We start from the raw sequence: 12,258 nt of genomic DNA, 5'->3' as shown, positions 1-12,258 counted from the left end.
CCATCTTACGAAGCTCCAAGCTACTATTGAGAATATTCTATAATTAACGAGAATAACCCTAAAGAGTATTTTCTCAATCCGGAAATCGAACCCAAGACCTCAAGATCATCAGTCTTATTAACCACCTCTCAGACCATGGAGGCAGGAAAAGTTTGCATACCTATTTAAATGTAATACTAAGCACATTCTAGCACAAAATGTTCCAATTGATTAAAAGAAACCGTGTCTTGAATGGCTTCTAGAATTGGGAATGTGAAACGAAAACAGGCCGTCACATTGTCACCACATTTCTTTTGAAGTCAACAATCGCTCTAACAATGATGTTTACAGATGCTCCAACAACATTACAGTTTACTAGAACGAAAGGTAAACAAAAGAACCGATACCTACTCATCATTACATCTTTTTTTTAAACAGATGTGGTCATCTTCGCGCCAGTTGTTTAAATAATCACCTAAATTGAAAAAATAAGTGTTACTACCTATTTTATTTGCTATTATTATGATGTTTAACAAAAAAAGTAGGCTCCTAAATCTGCGCTTATTTTTTTTTAGCAAATATCAAGGCTATCATATTCAAAGATTCTTTTTATATCTTCATGAAAATAGCTTTTGACCATTTTGGCAGTTCTTTTCTAAGCAATAACATTTCAACGGGTTTTCAGGAAAGCTCAGAGATAAAGTATTATTTTCAAGCAGTAGAGTCAAGTTGAATAATAAAAAGACACATTTGATGAAAAAGTATATATTTAGAATTAAAACAGGGTTAATATAATGGTCTGTTATCTAAAACATGTTATTAGCGTATGCATCTATACTTTTTAAAGCAAACGTACGTACTAGATTGCTCGTCTACGCAAACTGTTGGCTATAAAGACAATGAACATGAGCCCTTATCCCGCGTACAATAAGGTAAATAACAGTTATGTTTATGCTCGAAATAACAAATATCAAACCTTAAATGTATGAGTCCAGCAGGAGAGAAAAAAAATCTTCTGCTAAGTTTATGTAGAAATCATAATCAATACATGTTTTAAAAATACTTCAGTTTTTTTAATGTAAATGGGAGTAAGGTACAAAGTAAGAGATTTCAAATATTTCCATCGAGTGTCTATTCAAATGCCAAATAATACTAATAGTAGAGTGTCCCTGCTGAACTCTCGTACAAAATAAAACATAATATGGGTTGAATACAATGTATTATTCGTGGGTAACAAAATTGATGATAATAAGCTTAACGTCTGGTCACCGCCTGCCAGTCGTCACCGTCCGGGTCGCGCGCTGTAACAACGAACCAGATTTTATATACAAATTTAAAGTTACATTTACGATTAATTATTGATTAATAAAATTTTATTTATGAAAGTTTATGCGAGCAACACTATTATAGAGCCGTCAGCGGGTTAGGTTAATGCACGCCAATGGCCCCCATTACACACACACTCAATCGCGCGATCGAGCGCATTGAAAAGGTGTGCAAGAAGAAAGGATGGAGCGTGCGCCGCGCTCTTCTGTCAAGCTTGCGAAGAGCCCGCCATCTTTCCCGTGCGTAATCCTGTACTTTCCTAAGAACGCGCGATAAAGCGTGTGTGTAAAGGCGGCTATTTTCATGAAATATTGAGAGGGTTTGTACTGTTCACTCACGTTTGTCTTCACGGCGGGGCGGTGGGCGACGATCGCGGTCGTCACGACGCGGCCCGTCGCGGTCGTCGCGCCTGCCTCCGTCGCGATCATCGCGCCTGCCTCCGTCGCGATCATCGCGCCGAGGACCGTCACTATAACAATAACAATATGTTTATATTGTACCATGTAGAAGAGTGGGCTAGAAATAATACGAGCGATACTTGACTTATGAAATTAATCATACACAATAATAAGCATAGTTTTTTAAAGATATGGTTGAATTTTTGAATGATTATATTATTTCCTATGGATAATTTAGTAGATAACTGTTAGGAAGAAGAGACAAGAAAGTGAGTAGTTACCGTTCATCTCTGCGAGCTGGGAAGCGGTCGCGGTCACGGTCGCGGGGCGCGTCGCGGTACCCGCCACCCTCACGGGGTGGTGCGTCCTTACTGCGCCACGCCGATGAACGCTCCTGTAAATATTACACACGTAAATAAACATGGAAGACAAATTGCTTATTTGAGTAACTTACCATCAGGATTAAGTACTTTTTAACTAGTAACTCGGCATATTTTTTCTTGTTTAGCTACTTCAATCAGGCGTATTACAAATTATTGTTTTCCTAATAACTACATGTATTCATTGACGATTAAGTGATTAAAGATCATGGTACTTACGGCAGATGGTGGAGGTTCAGCGGGGCCACGACGCCAGCTGCCACCCTCCGGTCCGCTCGAGCGACCACCGTAACGAGGTCTGAAACAAAAGCAAACAATAATATAACACTTATTATAATATTATATAACACTAATTTAACATTTATTTATAGAAGATTATTTCTAAAACAATGCACTGAACTTATTGAAGATTTAAGAACATGTATGTAGCACAAATATGTTGATCAGTAATGTACCTCTCCCTATCCCGGTCTCTGTCGGGCTCCCTGTTGACGGAGCGCCAGCCGCCGCCGTCGTCCCCCCGGGGCCGGTCGTCCCGCGGCCGCTCGTCCCGGGGCCCGCGCTCGTCGCGGGGACGCTCGTCACGCGGACGATCCTCGCGTGGACGCTCTTCACGCCTCTCCTCGCGTCTGAATTACGTACATAATAATTAATTGATATAATTGTCTCCTCGGTATCGTGTAAATCCGGCAGACATTAATGCTGGGAGGTCTCGAGTCAGAACAAATAAGATAAAGATTTGTTCAGCGAAATAAAAAAATATAAAACTTCTTTTAACCCTTTACTGTCTTAGCTGGGCAATCTGGGTATCTTTCCAAATTGGGGTTAGGCCTCGAGTCCTTTTTAGTAAAGTATCTGGGTTTGTTTTTTCAGAAGCCAACTACTATAACTATTTCTTGAGTTTTATTTACCTGTCTTCCCTAGGAGGTGGTCTTTCTTCTCTGGGCGGTGGCCGGTCGCCGCGAGCCGGCGGGCGCTCTTCCCGCGCCGGCCGTGCTTCAGGCGAGCGTGCACGTTCTTCGCGACTGCGGGGACCAGCTGGCAAATAACACGTTCAATTAATATAGAGTAATAGATGAACTAATGCAGTTTTTTAAGTATGAACCTGTAGTGTTTATTAATATATGAATAATTTTTTTGTCATGGATACTTTTATTCCAACAACATTGATATAGAAATCTTTGAATGTACTTACATATCTACTTAAAATTATTTTAAGTAAAATAAGGTAGACATACCCCCACGCCAGGTGTCTCCACCCTTCTTCTCCTCCTTGGGTTCGTTCTTGGCTCGCCAGCCGTCGTCCCTGGGAGGTCGTTCACCCGCCTCGCCGCGGCGCCAGCTGGACGCGTGCGACTTCTGTTCCTCGAGCTTGCGCTGAATCTCTGCCTCCTTCGCTCGGATCTTTGCTTCAGCTCGGGCCAACATTTCTTGGTGCTCTCTGTTTAAAGGTAAAAGTTCGATTCAGTTTTCTATTGATGAGTACTGTCTATTATTCAAAATTGAACACTAAACGTGACAGGTAATGTCAATGAATACATACCTCTCTTCCTTCTCCTTACGTTCACGCTCAGCAGCCATTTCTTCCTGTTGTTTCCTCTCACGTTCCTCGCGCTCGCGTCTCTCTTCCTCTTCCTTGATGCGACGGGCTTCCTCTGCTGCACGCTCTTCTGCGCGACGCTTCTCGGCTAGCCACTGTCAAAAATAATGGTTAAATCAGTATTTTATCAGAGAAGCTTTTCCGTAACAAGACCACTGATAACTATTTAATTCTATCGACAAAACTTATTATTTGACATGTAGAGTTTACCGCCAAAATACTGATTTTAGATGAGAAACCAGCCCATGACCTGCGCGGCTAGGCGGGAATATTGGCAAACTACAGCTATTCATCAGTAATGAGTAGTATGTTACCTCCTGGCGCCTCTTCTCGATGCGCTGCTGGCGGCGCTCGGCCAGGCGCTTGTCGCGCTCGGCGTTGAGCTTGTCCTTGAAGGCGGCCAGGCGCTGCGTGTGGGCGGCGCCGCGCTCGTTGCGCAGGCGCAGCGTGAACTGCTCGCGCTGCGCCTGCATGCGGTTCAGGCGGGTCGCCGTCGTCACGTCGCGGGCGCGCGCCTCTGTTGGGACATATTAGACTTAATGTTTCCGTACATTGCAGACGAAGTTATGTACCAAAAGTATTATAATATCCAACGTTTTTTCTCCCGCTCCTGCAGGCTTATCACGTATCTCGGTTGACAGCTAGTATACGTCAAATCTATGGTCACTATTTAGTACATTGCTGCTTTGACATAACGTATTAATCACTATAATCTAAGGGAGAAAACAATGGACAGCATAGTGGCTTTCAAATGGCTGTCAAATAAGATACGTGATAGCCCCCCTGACCACAAAAGCAAGAGTAGACTATAAGAAAATCGATAATGAACAAAACGTACCTATGAGTTGTTGAATACGTTCTTTCTCTTGAGTTTCCCAGAAGGCCTTGTCTTGAACTTGCTTCTCTTCTAAGCTCTTCTGCAGTAGAGGAATCTCTTCAAGGCGTTTGGCACGCTCGAAGTAGTCCACCTTTGAACGAAATATTTATTATTAAGAGAAATATTGGCAAGAAAAAATATTATTAAAAATTTTATTATATTTCCAATCATACCTTTTTCTCTTGAGATTTGAGACGGATCTGCAGCTCACGACGTTCTTTCATAAGTTCCTCAGCTTCGCGTTGAGCGATAGCTTCGGCGTCCATTTTCTTAAGATCCTACAAACATGACAAAATATAATATTATGTAAGTTTCAAAACTATTCAATATACTATATTTTTAAAAGAGGAATATGGTGTATTCGTTTGTGCAGGCGTAAATTAACACAGTATGCGGATGTGTAACACACACTGTCGCGTCGCGCCTCCGATATGTTGTACCTCCGAGGCCTACCACATCTTACTATTGTGCAGATAGATATGGGATTTATTTCGGAGGAGTACTCTTCTTTAATGATGCCCGTGACAAGTGTAAGAGTGCTATATCTAACGAGATACAGAGGTCTGAATACGAACAGATCGGAAACGTATCGTTACTATTTTTGTGTGGTCGTGTAAGCAGTGCGCAGGGCCGTACCTCCTCGTCGAGCTTCTGCAGCATCTTCTGTCCGTGCGCGGTCTGCGACACGTGCGCCAGGCGCTCGCGCAGGTGGCGCTCGCGCATGGCGGCCAGCTCGGCCTCGTTGCGGCGCCGCTCGCGCTCCTCGCGCTCGGCCTCCAGGCGCCGCGCCTCGGCCGCGGCGGCGGCGCGCGACACCTCCTCCTGGCGCCGCAGCTCCTCCTCCTCGCGCACCGTGTTGAGGCGCTCGATGTACTCCTTGCGCTCCTCGATGATCTTGTGGCGCTGCAGCACGCGGTGGTGCTCGGCGTGCTTGTGCTCGTGGTAGTGCTGCACCATGTGCACGCGCGCGCGCTCGCGCTCCGCCTTGCGCCGCGCCGGGAACAGCGTGGCGGCGCAGCGCGACAGCACCTCGGCCGCGCGGACCAGCTGCTCGCGAACCTACGCAAACAAATTTTAACTTCTGACATTGCGCTTTGAGAGTAACGAAACCAAAAACACATCGACTCCTTTTTATCCCATAAATATAAGTCAAGAATAACCTAATGTAGGTAGAAATAGATAAGACGACTACCTGTTCAGCGGGCGTGGCCTGCAAGATGGCTCCTCCGCAAGCTTCATCAGCAGTTGAGCACCATTCGCCACCACCGGCTTCGACGCCAAAGTGCACACACCTAATAACAAAATAAACAATAGTATATAGATCATGTAACACAAATAATCTTATAGCCATAGTACTAAATGATTTTATAGCAAATTAGTGTTGAAAGTTAGTAAGTGCAATACTAACTTGTTAGCATGATCGACTCGTATCTGCATATCATTATGCCTGACGCAGTCTACGAGCAAGCGCTCAAGATGGAACAGGTCGTCGGTGGAGGCCAGCTCCAACAGTCGAGAGAACTGTATGCACGCGTAGCACTGCGCCACCTGGCGGATGAGGCGGACGAGCGCCACGTCGCTTAGAGCCGTTGTATATTGGGCGAGGGGTGAGTCTGCAAAAAAGTAAATAGTTATAGTGTGTAGCAGGGAAAGGACTCCTTTCTGACAAAACTTTTGCTGAAAGAAGACTGTCAATAAATATTTTATGCCAACTAAGGGCGATGACCCATTCTTCCTTATTTAACTTAGAATATATGTTCAAGACTTTAAAAAATAGAAGTAATATTCGTTTATACTACACTTTCTTTATATGAGTAAATAGGTAAATAGTCAAAGTCGTTTGTGCAGGCGTAAATTAACACAGAGCGCGGATGTGTAACGCACACTGTCGCGTCGCGCCTCCGATATGTTGTACCTCCGAGGCCTACCACATCTTACTATTGTGCAGATAGATATGGGATTTATTTCGGAGGAAAGCACTTACTATGAATAACAGTCTTTCTACAGTGCATGTTTATACTTACTAGGCTCCTCCTCAAGTGACTTGACGATGCTTTTGACGTTGTTGCAGAGCGTGAGCGGGTCGAACTCGACCTCCAGCCATGAGTACAGCTGTTGCAGTTGCGGGGTGGCCAGAGCGACCACGTTAAGACGCACCACATCTGTCGAAGTGAAAGATCGTTAGACATAATGTTAAAGTGAAGGTTCCCATATAATAATATTACACTTGAGTATTCACTGTGATGATAAACAAATTTTAAAAGAGTGGAAGCCACATATCGTAACAATGGAGAATGTTACTAGGTATGCCAAATTGCTTGAAATTTTGACACAGTGTAGCCTGTATGTATACATATAAACTAGTTTTTGTTTCAGTCAAAAATACCAAATAGTTTTGATTTTATAAGCATTCAAAGTTTCGAAAAATATCGAGTCCCGCTAACGGCCGCGTGAGCGGCTGTGACGTCATACTACATTACCGCGCCGCGCGGGCCGCGTCCCGCTTAGTATTAAGTCGCCAATCGTTGTTGTAGGTGTAATAGCTTGCGTAGTATTTTGTTGTGTTTTCGTCCGCTTATGTATAAAATAACTTATAATAATAGTAAATACTATTCGATTAATAAAATGGATAAAGGATTTTAAAAAGGGCAATCGGATAATGTACCTAAAATAAATGAAATAATGGTTGCGAATTATTTGTCAAACAAATAGAGGATTTGTTGCTTCCGAAATCCTACTTAATATTATAAATTTGAAAGTTTGTGAGAATGTACATATGTACATACATAAGTACATAAGTAATACATACAATGACATACATATGTCATTGTATGTATGTATGTATGTATGTATGTACGTATGTATGTGTGTACGTACGTACGTATGTATGTATGTATGTACGTATGTTTGTATATGTATGTTTGTAAGTATGTAAGTATGTAGGTATGTAAGTATGTATGGATGTTTGTTACTCTCACGCAAATTTGACTGAACCGATTACGATGAAATTTGATATATAGCTGAAGACCCAGAATAACACATAGACTACTTTTTATCCTCGAGTTCCTGAAGGATCGGGATTCACGCGGGAAGGGTTTCCATGCGGACGAAGTCGTGGGCGGCTTCTAGTATATTATACATAGGTGTAATAAGTAATAATGTTAGATATTTACGATCACTGCATATTATAATGAAACAGTTTTTAACCGAAATAATCGCATACTTATCGATTTTACATTTTTCCTGCCACAGTAAAATCAATAAACTCGCGATCAATCCGCTTAGAAATTGTTTCATTATAAGATGAAGTTATTTATTATTACTTATGTACTTACCTACATAATATTAAATTACATTTAGGCACAACATATAATTTCCTAGTATTTGAATTGAACCTTTTTAAAAGTATTTAGGAATAATCTCAACGCACCGAGCGCGCGACCTCAAGCGGACTGTGTGAGCCAGACTGAGCAAGTGTAGAATGACGTCACACCGTCACCGAGAGCTAGCGTTGTGCGGTTACAACTTGTTTTACTTATAAATCGAAAACTAATTGACGTATCGAAGTAATTCTTTCACCAGTATTTTTTATTTTTAAACGAGAATATGGAGTGCTAAAAATCAAAATTAGGTAACATTCTCCATTACAATGACATAATGAGCTACTTTTGACCGTCTAACAGCGGTAAACAGCGCCTACTGTAAGTTGGCCCAAGACCCTAACCTTTCAATGAGCAAAAATTTTGTCAAATTTTAACTTGTGCAGGCGTAAATTAACACAGTATGCGGATGTGTAACGCACACTGTCGCGTCGCGCCCCCGATATGTTGTACCTCCGAGGCCTACCACATCTTACTATTGTGCAGATAGATATGGGATTTATTTCAGAGGAAATTTTACAAAAAGTTCTCAAAAATAAATAATTTAATACCAAAGAGTAACTATTCACAACCAAGTACTGTCTTAAGGAAACACTTGAATATACATATTTCTTTCCGTAACACACTTTTAATTGTCTGACAATCACCAGACTGTGTCAATGACCCTAAATCATATGACTAACAAATTAAAGTCTTTTGGAAAAGTCTATCTCTTCACAAGTCAAAAAATTGCATACCACACTTATATGAAGTGTGCAGTATGCAATTTTTTGTTCAAAGTACTAATACTTCCTCTTACCCTTCAACAAGCTAGCCCTAGTAGGCGGCTGGGCTAAGCCAAGCAGCACAGCCAATCTCTGCGCCTTCTCAACCGGGCTCTTGTCTGTCTCCACGAAGCGATCGAACTCAGGATGCAGGGATGGTAGCGGCACGGATAACACCGCCACGAGCACGCGACATGCCATTCTAGAGAAAAAAATAAAATATGAAATCGTTACCTGGTCTAATAGTGAAGGCAAACAAGTTTGACGAAACCTTAGGCGCTCAAAAATTATTTAAGATATTTCTTGTGAATATGCAAAGTCCTCAACCCTCATTGGGCCAGCCTGTATTCCAGATCCAATTCCTTCCTCGTTCGGGAGGAGATACTTCCCAAGCAGAGCAAAAGTCATGGGTTAAAAACAAGTTAAACTACTGTTTCAAAGTTTTCGAGCATTCAATAAAATATTTTAGGGATTTTAGAAAAAAATGAATTTGTGCAGGCGTAAATTAACACAGTATGCGGATGTGTAACGCACACTGTCGCGTCGCGCCCCCGATATGTTGTACCTCCGAGGCCTACCACATCTTACTATTGTGTAGATAGATATGGGATATTAATTCGGAGGAATATTGGTTGAAAACTACTTTGAAATTCATTTTAAGATGAATTGTAGTATTTTTGTTCAGTAAAAAGAGCTTTTACCTAAAACAAGCTAAGTAAATGTTTTCCATGTTTCTTTTTCTAAAATAACTTGTTCCTAAATACCAAAGTAATTAAGACTTACTTTTGCAATTCCTCCTGAGTGATATTCTTCTTCATCTCCCTGGACAATTGGAAAAGTTTCAACAGTGCGGCAGCATGGAACAGACAGTGGCCTGCCTTCCAGAACACAAGTGCCAGCTTGCCATAGTAGTTAGCCATGGTCTTGGCTACAGGCGTCTTCTTAGACATGTTCATCAAGTTATGAATGTCTTCAATTGCTTTGTAGGCTTCCTGTAGAAAAAAAATGAACAATAATGAACCTGGCCGAAAGTTCAATAACAATGATAAATTAATTATTTAAAAAAATCAATCCTGTTAATTATAATCGTAATAAATTGTTGACGCTTAGGCTTCCTATATCAAGTTGTCAGACTACAATAGACTATAATGTCTAATTGAATTATAAGGAGGAAGTAAGATACAAACCTGCCACAATTCCATTTGAATAGCACTGTCCAGTTGGAACAGTCTGGTCTCCAGATTCAACTGCTGCGTCTCAGGCTTTGAAATGCTTACATTACCAGTTTGGACCTGTAAACAACAAGCAATATATCAATAACCTAATACATGACACTTCACAAGAAAAAAAAAATATCTTTCAAAATGTATTTTTATAAGATCAGTGTTGAACTTACTGTTGGTTTACAGATATCTTCAAGATGTTTCCTGAGCTTGTCGCAGAGTTTCCTGAACTCAGTCTTGCGAGAGTACTTGAGACAGAACTGGAAGGCCATGCGAGCAATGTCATGGTACAGGGTCTCAACATGAGCATTTGTACGCAACAGCTCCAAGCACTGGCAGTATGACTCCCATAAAAATTTGACCTAAAAAAGAACAATGTTGATACATACATGTTGTAAACAAGTTTGTTTTTTATTAATGTAGTGATGTGAACAAAATATTTATGACTCATATAGATTGATCTGACCTTTTACCTGTACATTCTGAAGTAACTACTTTTTGTTCTTCTTAAAAAATTCCAAAAGTATGGACAATCTGTCATAAGTCATAAGACATAACTTTAAACATTTCTTGAGTCTAGATTTCTTAGTAAATATTTAAAGGGGATCAATAAATTATTTTTTAAATAATACACACCCATGGTGTCAAAATAGTTCTATCTGATCGATCCTGTGCATCCTCTCCAGATACAGCACTGAGCAGGATGCTCTCAGGAGTGGCAAGATTGTCCAAGTCATCAGTGTCAATGACTGCTTGCGTTGACTGGGCTCGAGCCGCCTCCGTGCGTTCTTCAGCCATACGTAAATATCCTCTATTGATAAACAGAATAAGTTTAAAATATTTTTCTATATACATACAAAAAAACATAAAGTTATGCCTTGATCACATGGGAATAGGCAGAGACCAGAGAACAATGTAACAATAAATATATGGCATAAAAGAAATACTTTGCTTAAAATTAAAAATCTTTTACCACAATACAAAAAAAATATTTCTGACAACAATTTAAATAAAATATAGCAAAGACACTATACATTATATAACAAAGTAAAGCTCATTTACCTTATAACTTGTTCCAGTGAGCCAACATTGACTGATTGGAACATGTTTCTGTATTGAAACAAGCCTTCTTTGGCAATGTGTGACTTGCGTAGGTCCACACAAAGTTCCAAATACTTGAACATGATCGGCTCCAGGACCGACTCGGACCAGTTGTACGCCCATTTTTTGTTACGGAACACTTCTTGCAAGGTGTCTAAGGCTCTTGCAGGCTTGTCCAAGTCCATAAACTCTGTTGATAACATAATTTCATGAGAAATCATCAATCATTGATTGGTATCAAATAAATTTTATTTATATCAAAGGATTGAAGAATGTTCATATTAAAAACATGACCACTAATATAAAAATTTGGTAAATAACCAACTGATAAAGAACTAAAAAACTTGCTATGAAACTAAAACCAATAACATTATTAACATGAAAATGCCAATGACGACATAAACACATTATTAGAAATTAAAAATGAGCAAGGTAAACAGTGCCATATTATATAGACATAATATTTCTCAGTATGTTTTAGACGACATATGATTGGTAATAAATGTGGAGACTTTTAGCGTTTGGGGAAGTAAATTATTTATAAAGTTTTCAATAAACACAACAAAAGCTCCGCTTATTATTTACTAATACAATTATATACCTATTTCATGCCACCTTGGTAGGAATAGAGCCGTGGCATTTAACGAGTGGACTACAGGTTATCTTGCGATAGTGACGCTGTTACGCAAAGACGTGTGTAAGCGAGTTTCTTACTATTTGGTTATTTTCAACTTATAGGTATAGATCAGTTGTCATGCTTGTGCAGTTATATATGCATCCTAACCAATATCCATGATTCATTATAAGTAACATACGAGTAGATTTAATTGATATAGTGGACATACTAAGGTCAATTCCACATGCAACGTGGTATCATTATAGAATCTGTACTAACCATTGGCCCGTTTGAGGGCATTCTCCGGTCTCTGACCGTATCGCGCCATTATGTGCACTTCACTTTTCACTTCATTAACACAAATTTGGCGTCAAAAACGTGGTGTAGAAGAATAAAACCGAGTTAATTCTTCTTACACCGGCCTGTCAAGAGACAGGAGAAATCAAAATGGCTGACGTTTTTTTTTCTAACTTTCGATAAAACTGACGTCAAAATGCAAAATTTGAAACTTAGGCCTTATATCCGTGAATCGGCAGAAGCAGTTTGTTACAAAAACATAGGATATTTCACAGAAAATTATAAAACTTTCGTGAATTTTAGTTTTAAGATATACT

The 12,258-nt window shown here is 40.3% G+C and overlaps 1 protein-coding gene across 1 annotated transcript; it reads right to left on the bottom strand.

The window, feature by feature from the left end:
- Positions 1-728: 728 nt before the first annotated feature.
- On the bottom strand, positions 729-12,102 carry eIF3a (eukaryotic translation initiation factor 3 subunit a). The gene is made up of 22 exons (XM_076127843.1): positions 11,924-12,102; positions 10,990-11,218; positions 10,564-10,738; positions 10,101-10,289; positions 9,892-9,996; positions 9,488-9,696; positions 8,740-8,906; positions 6,585-6,722; positions 5,969-6,173; positions 5,753-5,852; positions 5,197-5,619; positions 4,734-4,838; positions 4,522-4,651; positions 3,998-4,200; positions 3,627-3,778; positions 3,322-3,524; positions 2,995-3,121; positions 2,539-2,712; positions 2,303-2,381; positions 1,985-2,097; positions 1,644-1,774; positions 729-1,280 (listed from the first exon to the last, which is right to left on the bottom strand). The coding sequence occupies exons 1-22, from the start codon at positions 11,970-11,972 to the stop codon at positions 1,234-1,236; spliced, it is 3,453 nt and encodes a 1,150-aa protein (XP_075983958.1). The 5' UTR covers positions 11,973-12,102; the 3' UTR covers positions 729-1,233.
- Between the last annotated feature and the right edge of the window lie 156 nt (positions 12,103-12,258).

Source organism: Anticarsia gemmatalis, chromosome 20 (assembly GCF_050436995.1).
Source record: "Anticarsia gemmatalis isolate Benzon Research Colony breed Stoneville strain chromosome 20, ilAntGemm2 primary, whole genome shotgun sequence".
In the NCBI taxonomy this organism is placed as follows: domain Eukaryota; kingdom Metazoa; phylum Arthropoda; class Insecta; order Lepidoptera; family Erebidae; genus Anticarsia; species Anticarsia gemmatalis.
This window is presented reverse-complemented; position numbering and strand designations above follow the sequence as displayed.